Here is a 17890-nt window from a genome sequence, read left to right as displayed (position 1 = left end):
TGCCCATCAAATGCCCTTTTATAATCTTTATTTATATATGAAGAAAACATCGAGACCCGAAACAAGTGATTCCTCGCAAAGCGGCTAGATCTGCGGTGAGCCAAGACAGACAAGCTCTGCCTTCCGAATTTGGGGGGCTTTCTGTGTAGCTCCCGGTGGCTTCCAGCTCTAAGTCACCCTACACTGAAATTGGTTTTAAATAGGTTCTCTTCGCTAACAGGAAAAACCTGTACCCGTTACAATTTTAGAATCTTCTATTACGAAATTCCTTGTTTTCTTTTTTTTACACCTCTGCCTTCAGATGAGCTCTGAAATATTGGCAGAGATTGCCAGTTACTTCAGATATGTTATCATAAAAATCAATCATAATAGAAATAACACAAGAGAGTGAGTGGGGCCAGGAAGGATAGAAAGTTTGGTTAAGACCCTAAGGCTGAGATGAAGCAAATGTGATGAAAAAGACAGTGACTTTACAGACCAGCTTGTATTTTGCTTATGAGTATTTAATGTAGCTGCATAGCTGCTGTTTTCGATCATCTTTAGATCAGCTGGAGCAGTTACCATTAATAATAAATCAATATTGCCCCATAAAGGAGATAAATATTCATATCTGCACCAAGACATCCCTCTTCCTGACATAGCTCTTTCCAGAGAAAAATTAAAAGAGTTCTTTTAGCAAAAAAGTGAGACTTTTAATCAAGAAGAGGCTTACATGTGTTTTCTCTCCTGTCTCTGGGAGGTGACCCCGAGACTGAGACTGAGTGGACCTAGGGGATGCTACGTTTGCCCTGAATTAGGGCCCTGAGTGGTCTCAGGACTGTGCCACTCTTTGGGGGGCGGGGAGAGTGGATGGGGAGAAATTTTGAAACTTGCTTCCCCGGGCCACCCCTCTGGTTGCACTGTGCTCCTCCCAGCCAATGTGAAAAGAAATCAGGGGGCAAATGGGGAAGCTGGAGAAGTAAGCACCAACTTGATGAGGGGGTCTATGGAATCATGCAAAAGGACCGGCAGCCCGGAAGCCTCATCCCTTTGGAGACACAAAAGACTCCTACTTCGAGCATTTTCTTTCCATTTTTGGATCTGAGACATCAACGCCTCAAAGTATATGGGCACCCTTTATCATCCCCGCATACCCTGAACTCGCAGGAGGGCTAAGGGCTGCACGCTCTCAGAACTCCTGGTTCATTCATCTTTCTCAGGCCCATCTTGGGCACTGACTGGGAGGAAAGGAAATGCGGATTGCTGAGCAACAAGGTCTTTGAAAGGCTGCCAGCCAAGACCAGTGGCGCTCCCGGGGGTGAGGACACAGGCCCCCTCACTGGGTCCTCTACAAAGAGGGACACAACGCTATTTGGGGAGAGGGCATCTCTCCCCAGATGGACTGAATCCCAAGTTAGGCCCCAGGAAATGTCACTTCACAGAAGCTAAACTAGACCGGCGGTCAGACAGGCAGGAGCCTGGGTGCCCGCGGGGAACACACATGCCTCTGGCTGGCGCCTCCGGAGCAGGGGTCTCATGGCACCCCAATCTCCTTTTGAGCAGATGCCAGCTCCCAGGGGTGGACTCAGGGACTCTGATGCAGGGTCTGGAGGGAGGCGGCAGAAATAGCAGAGGCTACGAGGATGGAGCTAATTCCCTAGCCTGTGTGCGCTTCACAATGAACTTCGGGGAAGAAAGGATCATCACCCTCCCTTAGATTGGCTTGCGCCCTGGAGTCCTTCTTTTTGGAACCTCCCTTTTCGACCGTGGATGGTGACACAGGTCCTCCCCAGTGATCGGGGATTTCTAAAGGAGGGGTGAGGGGAGGGCACGCCTCAAAAAAAAAAACGGCTTGCCAGAGGCATTGCCAAAATCCAAATTCGAGCTCAAGGCTACTAGGCAGCTTGGAAGGGGTGGCCAGGGTTCTGTCAAATTAAAATCGTTTACTTCAGATGTATTTCCCATCCCAGGAAGTCTTCGAGTACAAACGCTCCTCAGGACAGCCTGCTGCTTCCGCAACCACATTAGTACAGACTAATCTGGGCACCCCAATGCGGTCCTGCCTGCACCTCCAGGTCACTACCTACCGCTCAGGGCTCCGGGCATCCTAATGTGTGGGAGGTTCCCCTCTGGAACAACACCCCGCCGCCCCCCCAATCACCACCCCTCTCCTTTCTTCTGAGACCACACTCAGCTAAGTTGCTGGCGCCCTGATCTGCTTTAAACAAAAGCCTTTTAATCATCTCAGGCAGTCTGAGAGCCCGCGATTCAGACCTGGTTTTGGAGAGGGGGTGGTTCCTAACCTCACATTGCTCTCCACACGCACACCAACAAGAAAATTGATTTCCATAATTTAATTAACAAGCAGCAGCCGTGACCTAATTCAAAATGCACATATTTGTCTTTTTAAAATCTCTTCTAAATACCACAGGTTATAGCAAGGTATTCTTTGCAACAGCTTTATCTTTAAGGAGACAACGATGATTAGGTGATCGCTAGTTTCAGGAACCTGGGTAGCTCTCCTTTCCCTGTCTTTATACAACTTCCCAGACCTCATCACTGCTTGGAACAAACAAACAGCAAACAAGCACCTTAGCGGCCTCCTGTCTCCAACGGGCAGAGATTGCCTATTAGAATCCAGTATCGGAAAGATATGGTACCGCGCGGCCTCTCCGCCAAATGCGGCTTCTGGAACGTGAGCACGCCCCCGTGTGGTTCTCCAAGGTCATGCAAATGGGAAATCGCATTTGCTTTGGCTTGTCTAAGGTAGTGGACACACAGGCGATCTATATCTAGACTCTTAGAGAAAAAAGATAGATGGAGAGCAAAAGAAATAAGCCAGTTTCTTTAGCTCCTGGAATGATCATACTACTAGAGCACTGACAATTTAACGAATGCCTAGAATTTCAAACAAAGGAATCCCATCCCGAACGAAATTATTTAATTTAGGCTTTGTTTCTATTGCAGCTTCACCAAAACCTGGGGGATTTTTTTTTTTTGGAAAGTAATACAAATATATTTTCTTTTGTTCCATATAATAAAAAGTGCAATAATTTATTTGACAGAATGACAACATTTTTCAAATATAATGAAGGTATAAATCTGAATAGAACTTCCTCTTTCAAACGCCTGCTTTTAGAACTGTGGTTCATTACAGCAGAGGGGACTGTTATCTGAACACCCCCCCCCAATAAAGGCCCCAGCATTTCCTAGTTGTATTAAAAGTGTGCTGGTAGACATTTTAACCTAACCAGTATTTTAAAAAGTCAATTGCTATTGAATTACACAAATGTTTGAAGGGAAATTAAAGTTATTGATCCTGAAATTAGGAATTTGCTTAGATTTATGAGGAGCCCCCAATATGATTCTGTGTGGTCATAAATGTGTGTGGGGGTCTGGATGTGTGTGAGCATGTGTGTGGGAGAATGGGTGGCAGTTTGAATATCACAGAAGAACCTTAAGGCACCTAATTATTCAGAAAGGTTAAAGGTGATGACCTTGACATTTTGGAAGTTCAAAGGCATACACTTATGCACTTATGGTTTTCCTTCCCCAAAAAAAGGCTTTGGCAATTAAATTTTTTATATTTGGAAATGCATGCCTCCTTGGAAGATGCATGGGGTGCTGTACATCTTATGAATTTATTTTATTTTTTTACTTTGGCCTTATGAGAGGTTAAGAGTCCTAAGATTCACTTTACTCTTTTCAGAGAAGAGAAGCTTTTCTCACTCCTCCAGTTTATTGCACATTGCGGAAATCTCTTTTGGGCCCACCAGAAGGTGTATAATATAACCCAATTAAGCTGTTTAGAACTTTGGCTTTTATGGTGTTGTCTAGACAGTTCAAGGTTTTGTAAACAGCCTGGCCTGGCCCTGCAACATAAAGTGCAGTGTAGCCCCCACCAAATTCTTTAACTTGAAGCGATAAATTCAGGTGAGAAGTAGGTCTGCAGTCCTGGACCCTATCCCAGGGAGGGGGTTTACCTTCCCTCCTGGTTTGCTGTGACACCAGCAAGGACCCCAAGCTCTCTCCACCTATTAATAACTTCCTTTCAGTAAACTATTTTTTTTTTCAATGAAGGGTTCTAATTTTGATCCCTCTTTTAAGGGGCTCTGACTTCTTATTAAGAGTGAATCTGGATTTTTGAACTAGTTTTTGAAATCAAATTTTGTCTTGTTAGAAATTCCAAGTTACTTAGACTGGAAGGGGCTGGGAAGGATGAGGAGACTGGTATCTTAGGTTCCTGCTGTCTCAGCTCACCTTCTTGGGAAGGCAGCACCAACACCTCGCCACATCCTCAATTCAGAAATACATCCCGAAAGTGATTTTTTTTTTAAATCGGTGTAGTCTAGAGGTGGTGGGAGGGATAACTCTTAATCTTAATTTAGCAAAATGAAAAAGCACTTCACTTGATTTTCATTTGCTTGGGGGAGAAGGTTATGGCCCCTTAAATAGTGGGAAATACATACAGTGTGCTGAAACTGTAACCTCCATTTTACTAGAAACCATTTATTCACACATGAGACAATGACTTGTGCCTTGATAGGACACACCAAAGGTACATTTCCCAGAGTTTAAATAATCGGATTTACCAAGGCGGGGAGGACCAGGTCCTTAAACTCAGAACAAAAACAAGAGCCTTGCAGCCCAGAGGCCTAACTCTACAGATCCCACAGCGGCGCCACCGGGACTGGGAGAGAGGGAGGGAGAACAACAGCACATTGGCGGTAAAATTGTAAAGGGACATTTGCATTTACCATTTTTCCCCTTATTAGGATCCGGTCGGCCAAGTCCCCGGCCTCGTCCGCAGGCTGCAGTGGTCGCTGGGAGGTCCCGAGTTGACCGTGGGAAGGAATCGTGGAGTTCCACAGAGAAGAGGCGTCATTAAACCCAAGGACATAGATCCTGCCGAGGGCAGGCTGGTGGGGAGGAGGGTGTGTGAGTGGGGCTCGGGGGAGGGGGGTGCTTCCTGGAGCTCTCAAAATAAGGGATTTCCAGTGAAATACTGCAGACGGTCTCTGTTCAGTTTCTTTTCTTTCATTCTGCGATTCTGGAACCAGATTTTGACTTGCCGGTCAGTGAGGTTGAGCATCCGAGAGAGTTGGAGTCTTTTCTCTTTGTTTATGTACACGTTAAAGAAAAACTCGCGTTCCAGTTCGCGGATCTGGTACTTGGTGTAGGGACAGCGTTTTTTCCGGGACCGCTGGGGGGCCACTGCAAGGCAAAGACACGAAGCGGTGAGAGAGGCCGCTGCCTGCCCACCCCTGCCAGCCCGGGGCCTCCACGCGGGGGCCAGGCCGCGGCCCGCTGGGGACATCCCCTGCCGCCGCTGGAAGGGCCGGCCTGCCTCGTGGGGGATGATATATGGGCGGGCACAGGGAGAGCGCGGGCGTGGACGTGTGTGCACTCCCAGACACACGCACACACACACACACACACACACACTCACACGCGCGCACGCAGAGCAGCACAGAGGTGGGGAAGCAGAGGGCGAGGCAGGCTTTGGGCTAGAACCCGGTGGGGAAAGCAAACGTGAGCGCGCGGGGGCATCTGCTCGCGCCCAGCCAGCCGCGCGGCAGCCAGCGGCTTGGATAAAGTCCAGTTCCAGGATCAGACTCCACACCCTCTCCCTGACAAGCAGGAGGCCCGAGTGTCCGCACTCGCAAACTTGAAATGCTCCCTCCCTCCGTGGCCTTCAGCACACACCCCCACCCACCTTCCACCCCGGGCAGGAGCTCTCTGCAGCCATTAAAATGGTCCTCCTCGAGGTCTACCTTAAGCCCACCTAAATTGGTTTCCTATCGTAAACACGCTTTACAACGGCCCGGGAAATCTTATAGGATGTATAAACCCCTTCGAACGCTTATAAAGTAGCACATAAAACGGCGCGAGCAGAGGGAGGCCCCCAGCGACCGCCCCCCCCCGCGCGCCCGCGGCCCGCCGGGCCCAGCCGCCCACCGCGCGCCCGGTGCCTACCTGCGCCGCCGCTCTTCTCAGCCCCCGCCTCCCCCGGGGGCCCCTCGGCGCCGCCTTCCGCCGCCCCCTTGGGCTCCGAGGCTGGGGTCGTCTTGGCACAGGGGCTGCCCCCGCCGCCGCCCGCGCCGGCCCCGGGCTTGGGGTCGCCCTTGTCGGCGGCGCCCTCGGGCTGCGGCGGGGCGGGCGGCGGCGGGGGCTGCGGGCCGGCGAACGGGGGCCCGGGCGCGGCCTCGTAGAACTGGTCGAAGCCCTGCGGCAGGATGCCGTTGCGGCCCACGGCGCTGTAGAAGTTGGAGGCGGCGCCCGCGGGCGCGTGCGGCGGCCCGGGCGCGGCGCACACCGGCTCGGGCGCCTTGAAGAGCACGTCCGGCCGGCGGCCCGCGGGCGGGAGCAGCTCCCGCTGCATGGCCGCCTCCTCGGCGACGGCCGCCGCGGCCGCGGCCGCTGCAGCCGCCGCGTAGTAGGGCGCGTAGCCCCCCGCGCCGCCCGCGCCGCCCCCGCCGGGGCCGCCCCCGCTGCCGCCCCCCGCGCCGCCCGCGCCGCCGCCGCGGTACGGCCACTTGGCGCGCTCCAGGCCGTAGTCGCGGAAGGCCACTTCGCGCACCGGCTGGACGTGCGGCGCCAGGTTGGAGGAGTAGGGGAAAGTCATCTGGCAGGACGACGGCTGCGACAGGAACGAGGGCTTGCTGGCGAAGTCCGACGGGGCCACGTAGTAGGCGCAGCCCGGCAGGTACATGCTGGCTGCGCTCGGGCCGCACTCGTCAAAGTCGTTCATGGCTGCGCGGCGTGCGCGCCGGCGAGCCCCGGGCCGCTCCCCGAGCCGCCAACCTGAGCCATCGATTGCACAAGAGGCTTGGGCCAGGATCAACTAAGCAAAAATCCCCACCGGGCGCTGACGTGCAATTCATCTTGATTGATTCTGGTGGTAATTATGTCACGTGACGCCATGGAGAGAAATGTCCTTATATCTATATCAGCGCTCGCCAACACGCCCTGGGACGGCTCCCGGCGCCCCGACTCGCGCGCGCTGGGGGCGGATCGCGCCCGGGCTGCAGCCAGCTCTTCCCCCGGCGCCCCGTGACCCGGCTGCGCTGCAGGCCGGTCACCTGTGCGCCGCCGGCGGCCGCCACTGCTGGGTGCATCTGCCACCGCCCGGCCGGGCCGCCCGCCCGCGTCCGCCCGCGCGGCTTTAAGTACGCGGAGTAAGGCCGGCGGGGAGGAGGAGGGAGAGGGAGGGAGGGGAGGGAGGGGGAAGGGAGAGGCGCGGAGAGCAGAGGGGGGAGCCCCAGCCTGGGGCGCCGGGGACTAGGTGTGAGGGTGTGAGTTTCCCACCCCCCCTTCCTACCACCGCTTTCTCCCCCGCGACACAGTCACCCTCTGCAGCCTGCCCGCGCCGGGAGCTTGTTGCTTCTTGTTCAAGGAGCGTAATTGCGCCGCTCTCGGGGCGCAGGGAGCCCTGATTTACATATTTCTCAGTCCCGCAAGGCGGTGTGGCTGGGCGCTCTCCGCTACTAGCCGCCTGAGCTCGGAAGCCGGCCTCGGAAAAAGATGCCAAATCCCTGTCAGAAACTCACCCGGGCCGGGCCTCGGTGCCCCCTGGCCCTCTCTTTCTCTCTCCCTCTGTTCCTGTCTCTCTCCAGTCTCCCCACTTCTCTCTCTCCTGGCCTCTCTTCTTCCAGCCCCCTGTCTTGTTTCCTCTTTCCTTCCTCCTTCCTATTACTTCTTCCTCTCTCTCTCTCTCTCTCTCTCTCTCTCTCTCTCTCTCTCTCCCTTTCTTCTCCTGGTGTGTCACTGTCTCTCTCTCCCTGTTGCAGCTCTGCCTTTTCTCTCTCAACGCTAAAGGGGAATTTGGCCAGCAGAGACACCCAGTGGCCCTCTAAACGCTGGGGAGTCTGAGGAACAAAGGGATCTAGGACCTACTAGATCAGGCCCCCTGTTACCCGCCCCCGTGCCCCACACACAACCAGAGACAACCCCCAGCACCTCCTCTCTGCTCACCCTCTTGTCTTTCTGGTCTGGGCATCTCATGTGGAGTCCCTGCCCTGGTTCAGAGCCCCACCAAGGCCTACACACCCACCTGCTTCTCCCCTAGGCTCCTGCGGAGTCCTAGGGTGCCACAGTCATGCCCCTGGCCCCAGGTCCTTCGGCTCTGGGCAGGATGATTCTTGACAGCTCTTGCCTTCTTGTAGAAGCCCCTCTGTCCACCTGGCCCTGAGAACCCCTCGTCCCCGTGCCCAGAGGGCTGACTCTCCCTGGCTGCAGATGAGTTTCCCTTCCTAGTTCGTGGGTCCATGCAAGGCCGGGCTCCTGCCTCCCGGAGAACCAGGGTATTCCAGACACAAAATAAGTCTCTCAGAAATGAACTTTCCAAAGCCAGATCTTAGATTACGGAGGCCAGGAAGTCGCCCTTCTCCCCATGATTCCTCTGGGTCCAGGGTTTCAGCCCAGGGCAGGCCACATGGGCTGTGAAGCTGGTTCCCTCCCTGGCCACAGCCACCACCGCAGTCCCCCTCCGTGAGCTCTGCCCCCCATGCCAACAGACAGAGAAAAGGCGGGTGATCAGACTTCATATCTATTTTCTGGCCAGTGTTCCCCCCATTCCTCTCTTTCTCCTCCCTCTCTTTTCTCCCTCCCACTGCCCCTCCCTTGCCCCCTCCCACTTCTGCTCATCTTGAGAAAGCAGCGCAAACAGGTCGGCGGTGGCGACTGAAGAGCAAGGAGCCTCCCCCCAGAACTGCTCGTCCTTCTGTGCACCCTCTTCTCAGTTCACATGCCAAGTCAACCCCCTTTTTAACCCAGACTGCCTCACACTTATCTGCTTCCCCATCTCCATCCTGGGTCCAAGCTTCTCTCTTTCTCGCGGGAGGCTGACACCCCCATCTCTCCTAAAATGGCTCCCCCGACACTGCACACTGGCCCTGCGGCTGCTCAGGACCCAGGGCAGAGGCGAGAACCCCGACTGGGTCTTTATGTATCTGGGGGTACACAAAAATTTCCACTTTCTCTCTGTATGGGGTGGGGCACAGACAGCCCGCTGCCCCCAAAGTGGAGCTTACTGGCCACGAACAGGGAAATGGGGAAGCACCATTCAAGTTCAACGACATGGCGACGGCTGCTGCGGCGGGAGCTGCGCTTTAGCTGGGGAGGGCGCGCCATCCGCAGCGGCGCCAGGGTGCACAGGGATAAGGGGCGACCGGCCCCTCTCCGCGCTTTACCGCGGACCCCGACCGCGCATCCCACCCGGGGTTTTCGTTCTGGGCCAACCCTGCGACACCCTTTGGCCCCAGCTCCCTCCTCGACCCTCACCCCCAAACCCAAGGAAAACCACAACCTCCCGACTCCGCGCATCCCGCTCGAGAACCTACCGTGAAGACCCTGGCGTTGTGGCCTTGTCCTCGTCTGCACGGCCCCACTCGAAGCGCGGGGAGCGGACCCGACCCACCAGGCACCGCCGGCAGCTCCGCGAGTGGTAGCTTTCCGCGCAGCGCCCGGATGCGATGCGGTAATTTTGAGCCACCCAAGATAAGACACTAACTTGACCTTAACTTTGTCAGGGCGCCCCTGGTATCTGGAGAACGTGAACAGACACTGTCTGGCAGCTCTCATAAAAGCTGACTGGGGAAGGGATTCTGAGTCATTTCATTTATTGCCACTACAGTTCTGCAAGAAAGCTTTTCCTCCCTGCCAAACTTTAATTATTTATGCTCTTTTAGGAAACGAAAGAAGAGAAATGCGGAGAAAACCCCCAGAGCCAGGCCCTTCCCTGCAGAGCGTAGGGATGCTTTGCTTAAGTCAAGTGACTGGAGAACAAAAATGTGGGGAGATCACCTTTGTCCAAGGACGACCGGACAGGCGCCATGCCCCCCCCCCCGGGGGGTGGATGCAGCTGGGAGAGGCGGGGTGAAGGGGCACCCCTCCTCAGACATGAATATTTACAACGGTTCCGGATTTCTCTTCCACCCGCCGGCCTCCCGGAAGCCTCCCCAGCCCTCATCCCTTGGGGGGGAGGGCCCAGGCCTTAAAAGAGTCCTCCGTCGCCCCTGGGAGCTCAAAGCCGACTGAAGGCCAGACGAAGCCGTTTATTTCTGGTTTTAAGACCTGTTTCTTGGTCAAGAGGCCTGCCTGGACTGCAGCATTTCGGAAGGTTTATCCGTCTTTGTGCGGGGGAGTACTGAGCACTCAGATTTCAGCATCATTTTTCTGGGGCGTTTGTTTCTTACCAATTTCGTGGTGATTCCAAATCCCTGCCAGCACCTCGGCTAGGAAGAGAGAGAGGACACTGCCGCCTTGGTATTTGTGTGGATCAGTTAAAGGGATAGATTTGGAAAACACTGTTGAAGCCCCAATCTACAGAAAAAAATTTGCACTTAGAATAATTTCAATCTCCTTGGGGAATGGACTCAAGAATATCTCCTCCCATCCCACGACCCAGGCTAAAGAGAAAGAGCACGATGTTTAATCATATCTGTTGGAAAGAAACTGCCTTCCTATGGTGTCTGAAGGCCTGGGTCTGAGTAAGTCTGATTTCCTGGCCCCTTACCCGACCCTCAAGCCTGAGATCTGACTATGGCCTGCACCTTTCTTTAATTGTTTTGGAGGAAGGAAACCTCCCCATTGGGAGAGACCACATTCTGGGTGCTACCTACCTCCTTGAGCTCTGCCCAGGGGTAAACATTTCTAAGGATAGAGGCTTGGCTGCTTTTTGCTCCTCCCCCTATTGTATTTTGCAAATGGAACTGTTAAAATTATATTTTAAAAAACATCAAATTCATTCCAGGGAAGGGGAGTTGGAACCAATGGATGCTTGATATTAGAGATTAAGCAGTTTTACTAATTCTCCCACTTGCTAAAAGCTAGCAATGCTCTAATTTTCATCTCAGTTAGCTGGGAGTAGGGATCTTCAAGAGGGTGGTAAATACTGAGGAGGCCCTAGCTTTCCCGCCGGCTGGAGCTACAGGCTCTGAAGGCCTAAGGGGTATGAAGACCACATTTTCCAAGGTGAACTCCAGGCAGAGGTGACTGTATGGAGAATTCCACAGGGGACTAGCCTGTTGGAGAGAAGACTGGCTAAAATGTGGCCAGGAGAGATGTTTTTAATTGAAATTTGAGGAACCATCTATCCTGGCAGTGTCTGATAACAGCAAACATCGAAGTTTGAGAATTTAGGCAAAATGCAGAAGTCCTAGCCTATGACAAGCAGAGGGTTCCCTTAGTGTGTGAGACACACTCAAATCTACCCATGATTCCCCCGCCCCTTTGAATGTTTCATACGCATTTTGTTCATAGGCTTTTATACACCATTTCCTGACTGACTTGGAAGCCATTTTGTCATTTAATGAACAGTCAACACCCGCAGTGAAACCACAACCAGGAAAGAAAAACGAATGTGGTGGCCTGAAAAACATTAGGAGGGAATACAAAACATTTTGAAAAATCAACATCAGTCCCTTGACAGCTTGCCTGGGACCTGGATATTTATTTCCCCTCAAAACATTTCTACGTGTTTGATATATACAAGCTATTGCTTTTGACAGAATCAAAACAAAACAAAACATGCACGGCAACTATTAGATAACAGAGGAAATGCAATTAGGTCTAAACATCAACTGAGGTCAGTTGTACTGAGACTCGGGGCTCCCTGTGAAATGGCCTCTCCACGTCTAGGGCCTGGTTCTCTGATGCAAAAAATAAAATAAAATAAAATCATTGGACTTTGGGAAAATATCCTCAACTCTTTGTCCTGTATCTAGAAGTTGGGAGGTGCTACTTCTCCTAAGAGGCAAGGCAGGCAGGAATGGTAGCGGGAGCTTGGGGGGAGACCCTGGAGTTCACTGAGATTAAGGTTGGATATCCAGCACACCCAGAACAATTCCATGTGGCAATCACGAATCCCAGCCTCTACACAGCAAAGCTGGCAGGGCCCAGGTCCTCACAGAATCCACTGCGGTAAGCGAGACACCATCTCAGAAGGGGCCCAGCTACTGAGCTTTTGATTAAGTTGGTGGGTGGGTGTTGGAGATGAGAGATGAGGGGAACTTCTTCTCTCTACTTTGTCAAGAGCAGTGACCAGGGGCTGAGGATGCGAGTGGCCTCCTTCCTTGCCACCTGATGGGTATAGAAGCTTTCACCTCTCCCTGCAATGGCCCATTACAGTAACTCAAGAAAGACACATCAGCACCTTTACCCACTTCAACAAGAAAGCCGTACTTACAGTCAAAATGCAGGAACCCCTCTCCTTGCTTACTCCTTTCTCCTGCCCCTGGATATTTCCCCCTCCTCCTAGTGCAACCGAGCCTCAAAGCAAGCCAGCAGCTCTCCTTAGCAGAGCTCAGTTCTGGGGGTCCAGTTACACAGCACAGGGCCCTAGCCTAGGCATGTGTGAGGAGGTGGGAGAAATAGGAGACTTTTACCAGTCCTGTCTGGAGAATGCAGTTTGCTGAGGAGTCCAGCTTCCCTCATCCCATTGATGGGAAGGAAGTATTCAGTCCATTCCCCCTACTCAGCTGGGCCAGAACTCTGAGGTGTCTTCACTGACTTTGTCCTACCGTCACACACCCTGCTCCTCCCCTTTCCTCCTCAAGTCCGAAGGTCTAGGGCAGCCTTTGTCTTTCCTAATGGACCAGGGCAGATGGGGGGGGGTGTCTCACTTTCCTTTTTCCAGAGTGAGAATCTGATTTTGCCACAAGGGACTGTTGGCTGCAAAGAGACAAAATTGTGCTCTCAACCCTTTCCACTCTGCCCCCCACCCCAGATCTTCTTAAATTCCCTTGAACTGAGCTCTAGCTACATGCTTGTTAAATGCAGAAGGGGTTAGGGAGAGGAGGGAAGGGACACTAACCGGGTGGAGGCAGAAAATCCAAGTGCAAGGCAACCAGAGCGAGACCTGGGTGTCAACGCCCCAGTCAGGCGCTAGGACAGGTGACCCTAGGGAAACCTCAAGACCAAGGTTGTGCTGCAATTTCCACTCGTCCCTCCTAGAGCGGAAAGCGTCGAGGCCCAACTGGCTAGGTCTCCAAATCTCCCGCTGGCTTCTAGAGATGCAGACAGAGCTGGAGAGTTCCTGGGACCCACCGAGAAGGAGCGGAAGGAAAACCACCAGTTCCAGCTCTTCCTCCACGCCAGGCCTCGGCTCAAAAAGGCAGGGCCGGGCTGGCCTTGGCCACGCCCGCAGCTAATATAGTGCCAGTGCCTGCTCACGCAGCACCACCCGCTTCTTTTTCATACGCCTGTTCTGGAACCAGATTTTGACCTGCTGGTCGCTGAGGTTCAGCCTGTTGGACAATTCCTTGCGCTTCTGCCGGTTGATGAATTCGTTGAGGAGGAATTCGTTCTCCAGCTCCGCAATCTGCTGCTTGGTGTAGGGTTTCCGCTTCTTGCGGGCCTTCCCCGGGGCCGCCCCCCACGGCAGGCCTGCAACACAGCCCCAACCCAAGTCAGTCCAGCCCGTTCCCTGTTGCCTTGCCCGCCCCAGTGACTCCCTCCCTCCAGACACACTTCCCTACACCCCACCTCCCGTTCCTGGCCCAAAACTGGCCCGGGGAGCATGGCAACGGTTTACCGTCGGGCAGCGAAGGTCGCAGGCAAGAGGAGACGCCCGCCGCCTGCACTGTCATGTTCAAGTTGAGCGGGCCTTTGGCGTCGTCCTTGAAGCTGGCGGCGCAGGGGGTCCCCTCCAGCAAGGCCGCAGAGACGGGCGCGGCACGGCCCACTCCCGTGTAGTCGTACTTGGCGGCTTTGAGAGCAGCGGCCGCTGGGGCCAGGCTAGCCTCGGGGGCGAAGGGCGGCCGAGCACGGCCACGCTCCTCAGGCCCGGCAGCAGCGTCAGGCGTATAAAACTTGGCCTGCTCTTCGGGTCCGTCCTTGGAGCCCAGGGGTTGCAGGCCAAGAGCCCCGGAGCCGGCCAGGTAGGGCTGAGAGAAGCTGCCAAAGGCTGTGGCGCCGGCAGGCTGAGCTGGGGCGCAGGAGGCGGGCGTGGTGGCCCAGGGCAACGCGCTGCGCGGGTAAGAGATGGGGGGAAGGGCGGCCAACTGGCCTCCATTCGGTCGCAGGTTGGAGAAGTAAAAGGAATCGGGCGACTGAAGATTTAGAAGCGAGCCCACATAGCCCGCTCTGTAGAGACTGCGCTCACACATCTCCAACAAAGGGCTTCGGCTGCGCTTGCAGCAGTATTTAGTTACAACCGGGAATAAGAGGACAGGCTCAGACGATTGGACGAAACTTTGCCTGCAGGTTCTTCAAAGCCGGTCATTTCAGCACCGCCTACATCCCCCGACCCGTTCCCCCCACCCCTTCAGGGTATTATGATAACACGCGCGATATTCGATGGCAAAGGAAGAGGCTGTCAGGCAAAGTCAAGTCCTGTTGAGTGAAAATGAAGCCTCTTCACTTCCCGGCTGCCTTCAAGAGCTGGGGGCACCAAGCGTCCAGTGCTTTTGCCCGAGTGTCCCTTGGGCCCTTCTTGAGCTTGATTGGCTTTACATTCCCATCTTCACTGGCTACCAGAGGCAGGCTTGCTTCTACCAGTTTTAAGTTGCAGCTGAGGCCTTTACCAGTGTTGCCCACCTCTTGCCTGGTTTGAAGAACCTGCAGTCTGGTGGGGCCGCCAGCTCTGTCCCTAGGTCTGAGCAATGCTACTCTTACCACCACCCTCCTATCAGAGGGCTGTAGAGTGGTTTCTGCATCCATGATGACCTGACAGTGAAGCGCTTGGACCCTCTCTGTACCCGGCTTCAGACGCTGTCCCAGAGGTTTGCTATTCCAGGAGAAATGAATTGTAAACTGCCCAAGTTTGGTGCCCAGGAAGGAAAGTTCACATCATTCCTGCTGTGCGTCTCCATGGTCAAGCCCTCTGCTGCTAGGGGAGTCACCATATAGGTTTATGGAGAATGCTGGACCTGGGATGGTGCAGTTGAGTTGGCCAATCATGGCCGAAGGTTACATTCTTGCTCTGGGTAGAGTAACCTTGGTCACTACATCCTGCAAATTCAAACTCCAAATGCGTTCATCCACTCCCTGGCAGGCAGCACAAGCATGGACTCCCCCTACCTGATGTGAAGGGCAGAAGAGCTAGAGCCAGTGGTGCAGTTTCTCAACTCAGACCTTCCAGAAGGTGCAGGTTCTCGGTAGGTTCCGGGTCTGGAGAACAGGGAATTGCCAGCCAACCCTGCTGCAGGATAGAGCTCCCATTCTGGAAGCAGCATGGCAGCTCCAGCCCAAGACTTCGGTCTAGACATGCGGGAGGGTTAGGGGTCTTCCTCTCCTGTCTTCGACCCAAGGCCCCCAGCGACCCGGTGACTGACGCCCGCTCCAGCCTGCAGCCTGTCTCCCAGTCCCCCAGTCAAGCTGGAATTGGTTAGACCGCCAGCTCGGCACGGAGACCACACAGGCGCCGCCGGAGGGCAAGGCTGACCACCGTGCTGCGGCTTTATTGTGTGAGTTATGGCGACCAATTGGGCGGCTCTGGGGAACGCAATCGACTTCTTCCTCCCGCTCGAGGAAGGGGGGTAGGGGTAAAGGATAAGGGTAGGTAGCTCTGGGGGTCCTCCGGGCTCTTTCAAGAGTTATCTTAGCAATTCAGAGAGAGGCGCTCCCCTCCCTGGAAGGTGCAGGCAACAATCTAAAACCTCAGTTCCTGGGAATTCAGGGGACCCAGGCTCTTATTTTCGGAAACTCGCCCTGCTGTCGAGGAGCTGTTGCCTCTCCAGGCCCAAAAACTCTTGCTCCAGGGTTCCCTGCGGTCTCCTCCCTTCCGGGCAGTCCATAAAGATCCTCCAGTATTTTCAAGTTCGGAAGCGTCTTCTCCTAACCTTCAGACAGCCCTCCAGCTGGGGTTTGCCTCTCAGGACTACAGATGTAAAGGAAATTAACTAAGAAACAAAAAAGACTAAAACAGTCTCCCCGTTTCTCCTGGACCCAGAACGGGGCCCATCCACCCCACCCGACCTCTCGGGTTTCTGATTTCCGAGGTTTAGCAGGCAAAGTTGCCTGTGTGCGTGGAGCTGAGAGCTAGGGGCAGGGAGGGAGGGCGTCATGGCGCCGGGGGTGGGGTGGGGATGGGGGTTGGGGGCGGGGATGCAGGAGGCTTGGCTGGTAATTGAAGAACGGGGAAACAATTTGGCCGCGGAGCTGAAAGGCGAGCTCCGCCAATGCACCGACCGCCCAGGAGATGGCGAGCGCGCTCCACGCTGGCGTAGCGGCGGCGCACGGTCAAGATCAACAGTGAAGGGCGGCGCAGCCGGCCAGGGGTCGCCAGCCCGTGCGGTCAAGGCCCGCTGCCAGGCGCTGCCGAGCGTCTCGGAGAGCCAGCGACCTTGCGGCGAGGCTGGCGGAGCCGGCGGAGCCAGAGGGACCCGGCGGGCTGCCAGACACGAGGGAGCGTCGCGGCCGCCCTTTTGTCTAGCTGTGCGTCCCGGCTCCAACGCCTCCTTGGCCTCCTGAGTTACCGGTGGACACACGAGCCTGGATTCTCCACCGGCGGCGCTCGAAACCTGCCAGGTTCCCGAGGCATCACCCTCGCCGCAGCCTCGCGGTCTGCACCTCCAGGAAGGGCCTCCCGGTGCCCCGCTGGCCTTCCCTCCGGCGCTTCGGCCACCGACCCGCGCCTCGCCTCCCGCTTCGTTTCGAAATAGAAATGGAATGCATATAAATAACAAAGTCTTCATCTGTTATTGATTTAACCGTCAATTTAAATTCCACCGGAGAGCGTTTGAGCTCAGTTTTAATCTTCAGCAAACCTCCCGTTTCTCTCCGGCGGAGAGAAACTGACCGGCAAACTATAGATGAAAGGGAAACCTCGAGGCAGTTCCCCACCCCCAGCCCTATCCCTAACGGGAAACCTGAGAAACGGACCTGGGAAGGGGAGTCCGGCCCTGGAATCTGGAATTTACAAAAAAGAACGGGCTTGGGGGGGGGGGGACCACGGTGGAGAAGAAGAAAAAAACGTCCATTTCAGACGAAAACTTGTGAGAAAAAAATCAAAAAATGCTAGTAACTTCGTGGAGTGGCACATGGGGGGGCCGGTTTGGCTCCGTTCTCAGTGGTTGTTTCTTCTCCAGAGATGGAATAGTGATGACTTTTCTTTTTCTTATCTCTCCCGTAATTAAGACGAAGTTGGTCGCCCTCCCGCAGTTGGTTGCAAGACAGGAGAGGAATCAAACCCGGCCAGAGAAAACGAAAGTAGCTCCGGACCTGAGGTTTCTGTACTTTGTCTGGCAGATCCAGAAGGGAGCCCTCCTGCTAGAAGAATTCACATATTGTGTGAAGTTTTAAACATCTGTATTTAACTTGTATATCAAAAAGTTAGCAGCTGCCAAATTGCGCCCGGGCGCTAAGAAGGAGGAGGCATCCAGTTCGTCAGCGGCCAGCCATTTCGAGTGGCAAGAAAAGGCCTCAATAAGAGAGTTCACATTGCCTAAAAATTGTTTGTAGAGGTTTAGGGTGTGTAATTATGGCTTCAGTCTTCAGCTGCTCTGTGCAGGCCGTCCCGAGAAGGCGATAAGGGATACACTTGAACTGTTTCTTCCCCAGTTGCCAAATATGGGTATGTCTAATTTCGAGAGCTTCCTAGAGTAGATATTTATAACGGCCTTTCTAGGAAGAAAACCTCCAAGTGAGCAATTTTTTTTATGCCCAGGCACACCCATACATATTGATTAAAAAATAAAACTTTGAATAAATTGATAATATTGATAAAGAAGTAAAATTTTATTGGAGATGTTTTTGAGCTGGCCTGGTTAAAACACACACACACACACACACACATACACAACACACACACCATTTTAGATACCACAAATTATATCTTCATTGAAAGACATCATTACTTATGTTAAAGCCACAAGGAAAAGTGGAAAGTCAGGAGGTTCCAGAGACCAGAACTGGTGTTTCTTTTTCTTCATCTATAGGGGACATCAGAGTGTGCTGGACAACAAGATTT

At 54.1% G+C, this 17890-nt stretch overlaps 2 protein-coding genes across 2 annotated transcripts; both read right to left on the bottom strand.

Moving 5' to 3' along the window:
* Nucleotides 1-4957: 4957 nt before the first annotated feature.
* Nucleotides 4958-6730, bottom strand: HOXD11 (homeobox D11; the record flags this gene model as incomplete). Its single annotated transcript, XM_084237592.1, has 2 exons — nucleotides 4958-5193; nucleotides 5956-6730. The coding sequence occupies 2 exons, from the start codon at nucleotides 6728-6730 to the stop codon at nucleotides 4958-4960; spliced, it is 1011 nt and encodes a 336-aa protein (XP_084093718.1).
* A 6396-nt stretch (nucleotides 6731-13126) lies between these two features.
* On the bottom strand, nucleotides 13127-14203 carry HOXD12 (homeobox D12; the record flags this gene model as incomplete). Its single annotated transcript, XM_084252389.1, has 2 exons — nucleotides 13514-14203; nucleotides 13127-13365 (listed from the first exon to the last, which is right to left on the bottom strand). The coding sequence occupies exons 1-2, from the start codon at nucleotides 14085-14087 to the stop codon at nucleotides 13127-13129; spliced, it is 813 nt and encodes a 270-aa protein (XP_084108515.1). The 5' UTR covers nucleotides 14088-14203.
* Between the last annotated feature and the right edge of the window lie 3687 nt (nucleotides 14204-17890).

This window comes from Talpa europaea (genome assembly GCF_964194135.1).
Source record: "Talpa europaea genome assembly, chromosome: 1".
NCBI classification, from domain to species: domain Eukaryota; kingdom Metazoa; phylum Chordata; class Mammalia; order Eulipotyphla; family Talpidae; genus Talpa; species Talpa europaea.
Note: the sequence above shows the minus strand (reverse complement) of the source record. Positions and strands in the feature narration are given on the sequence as shown.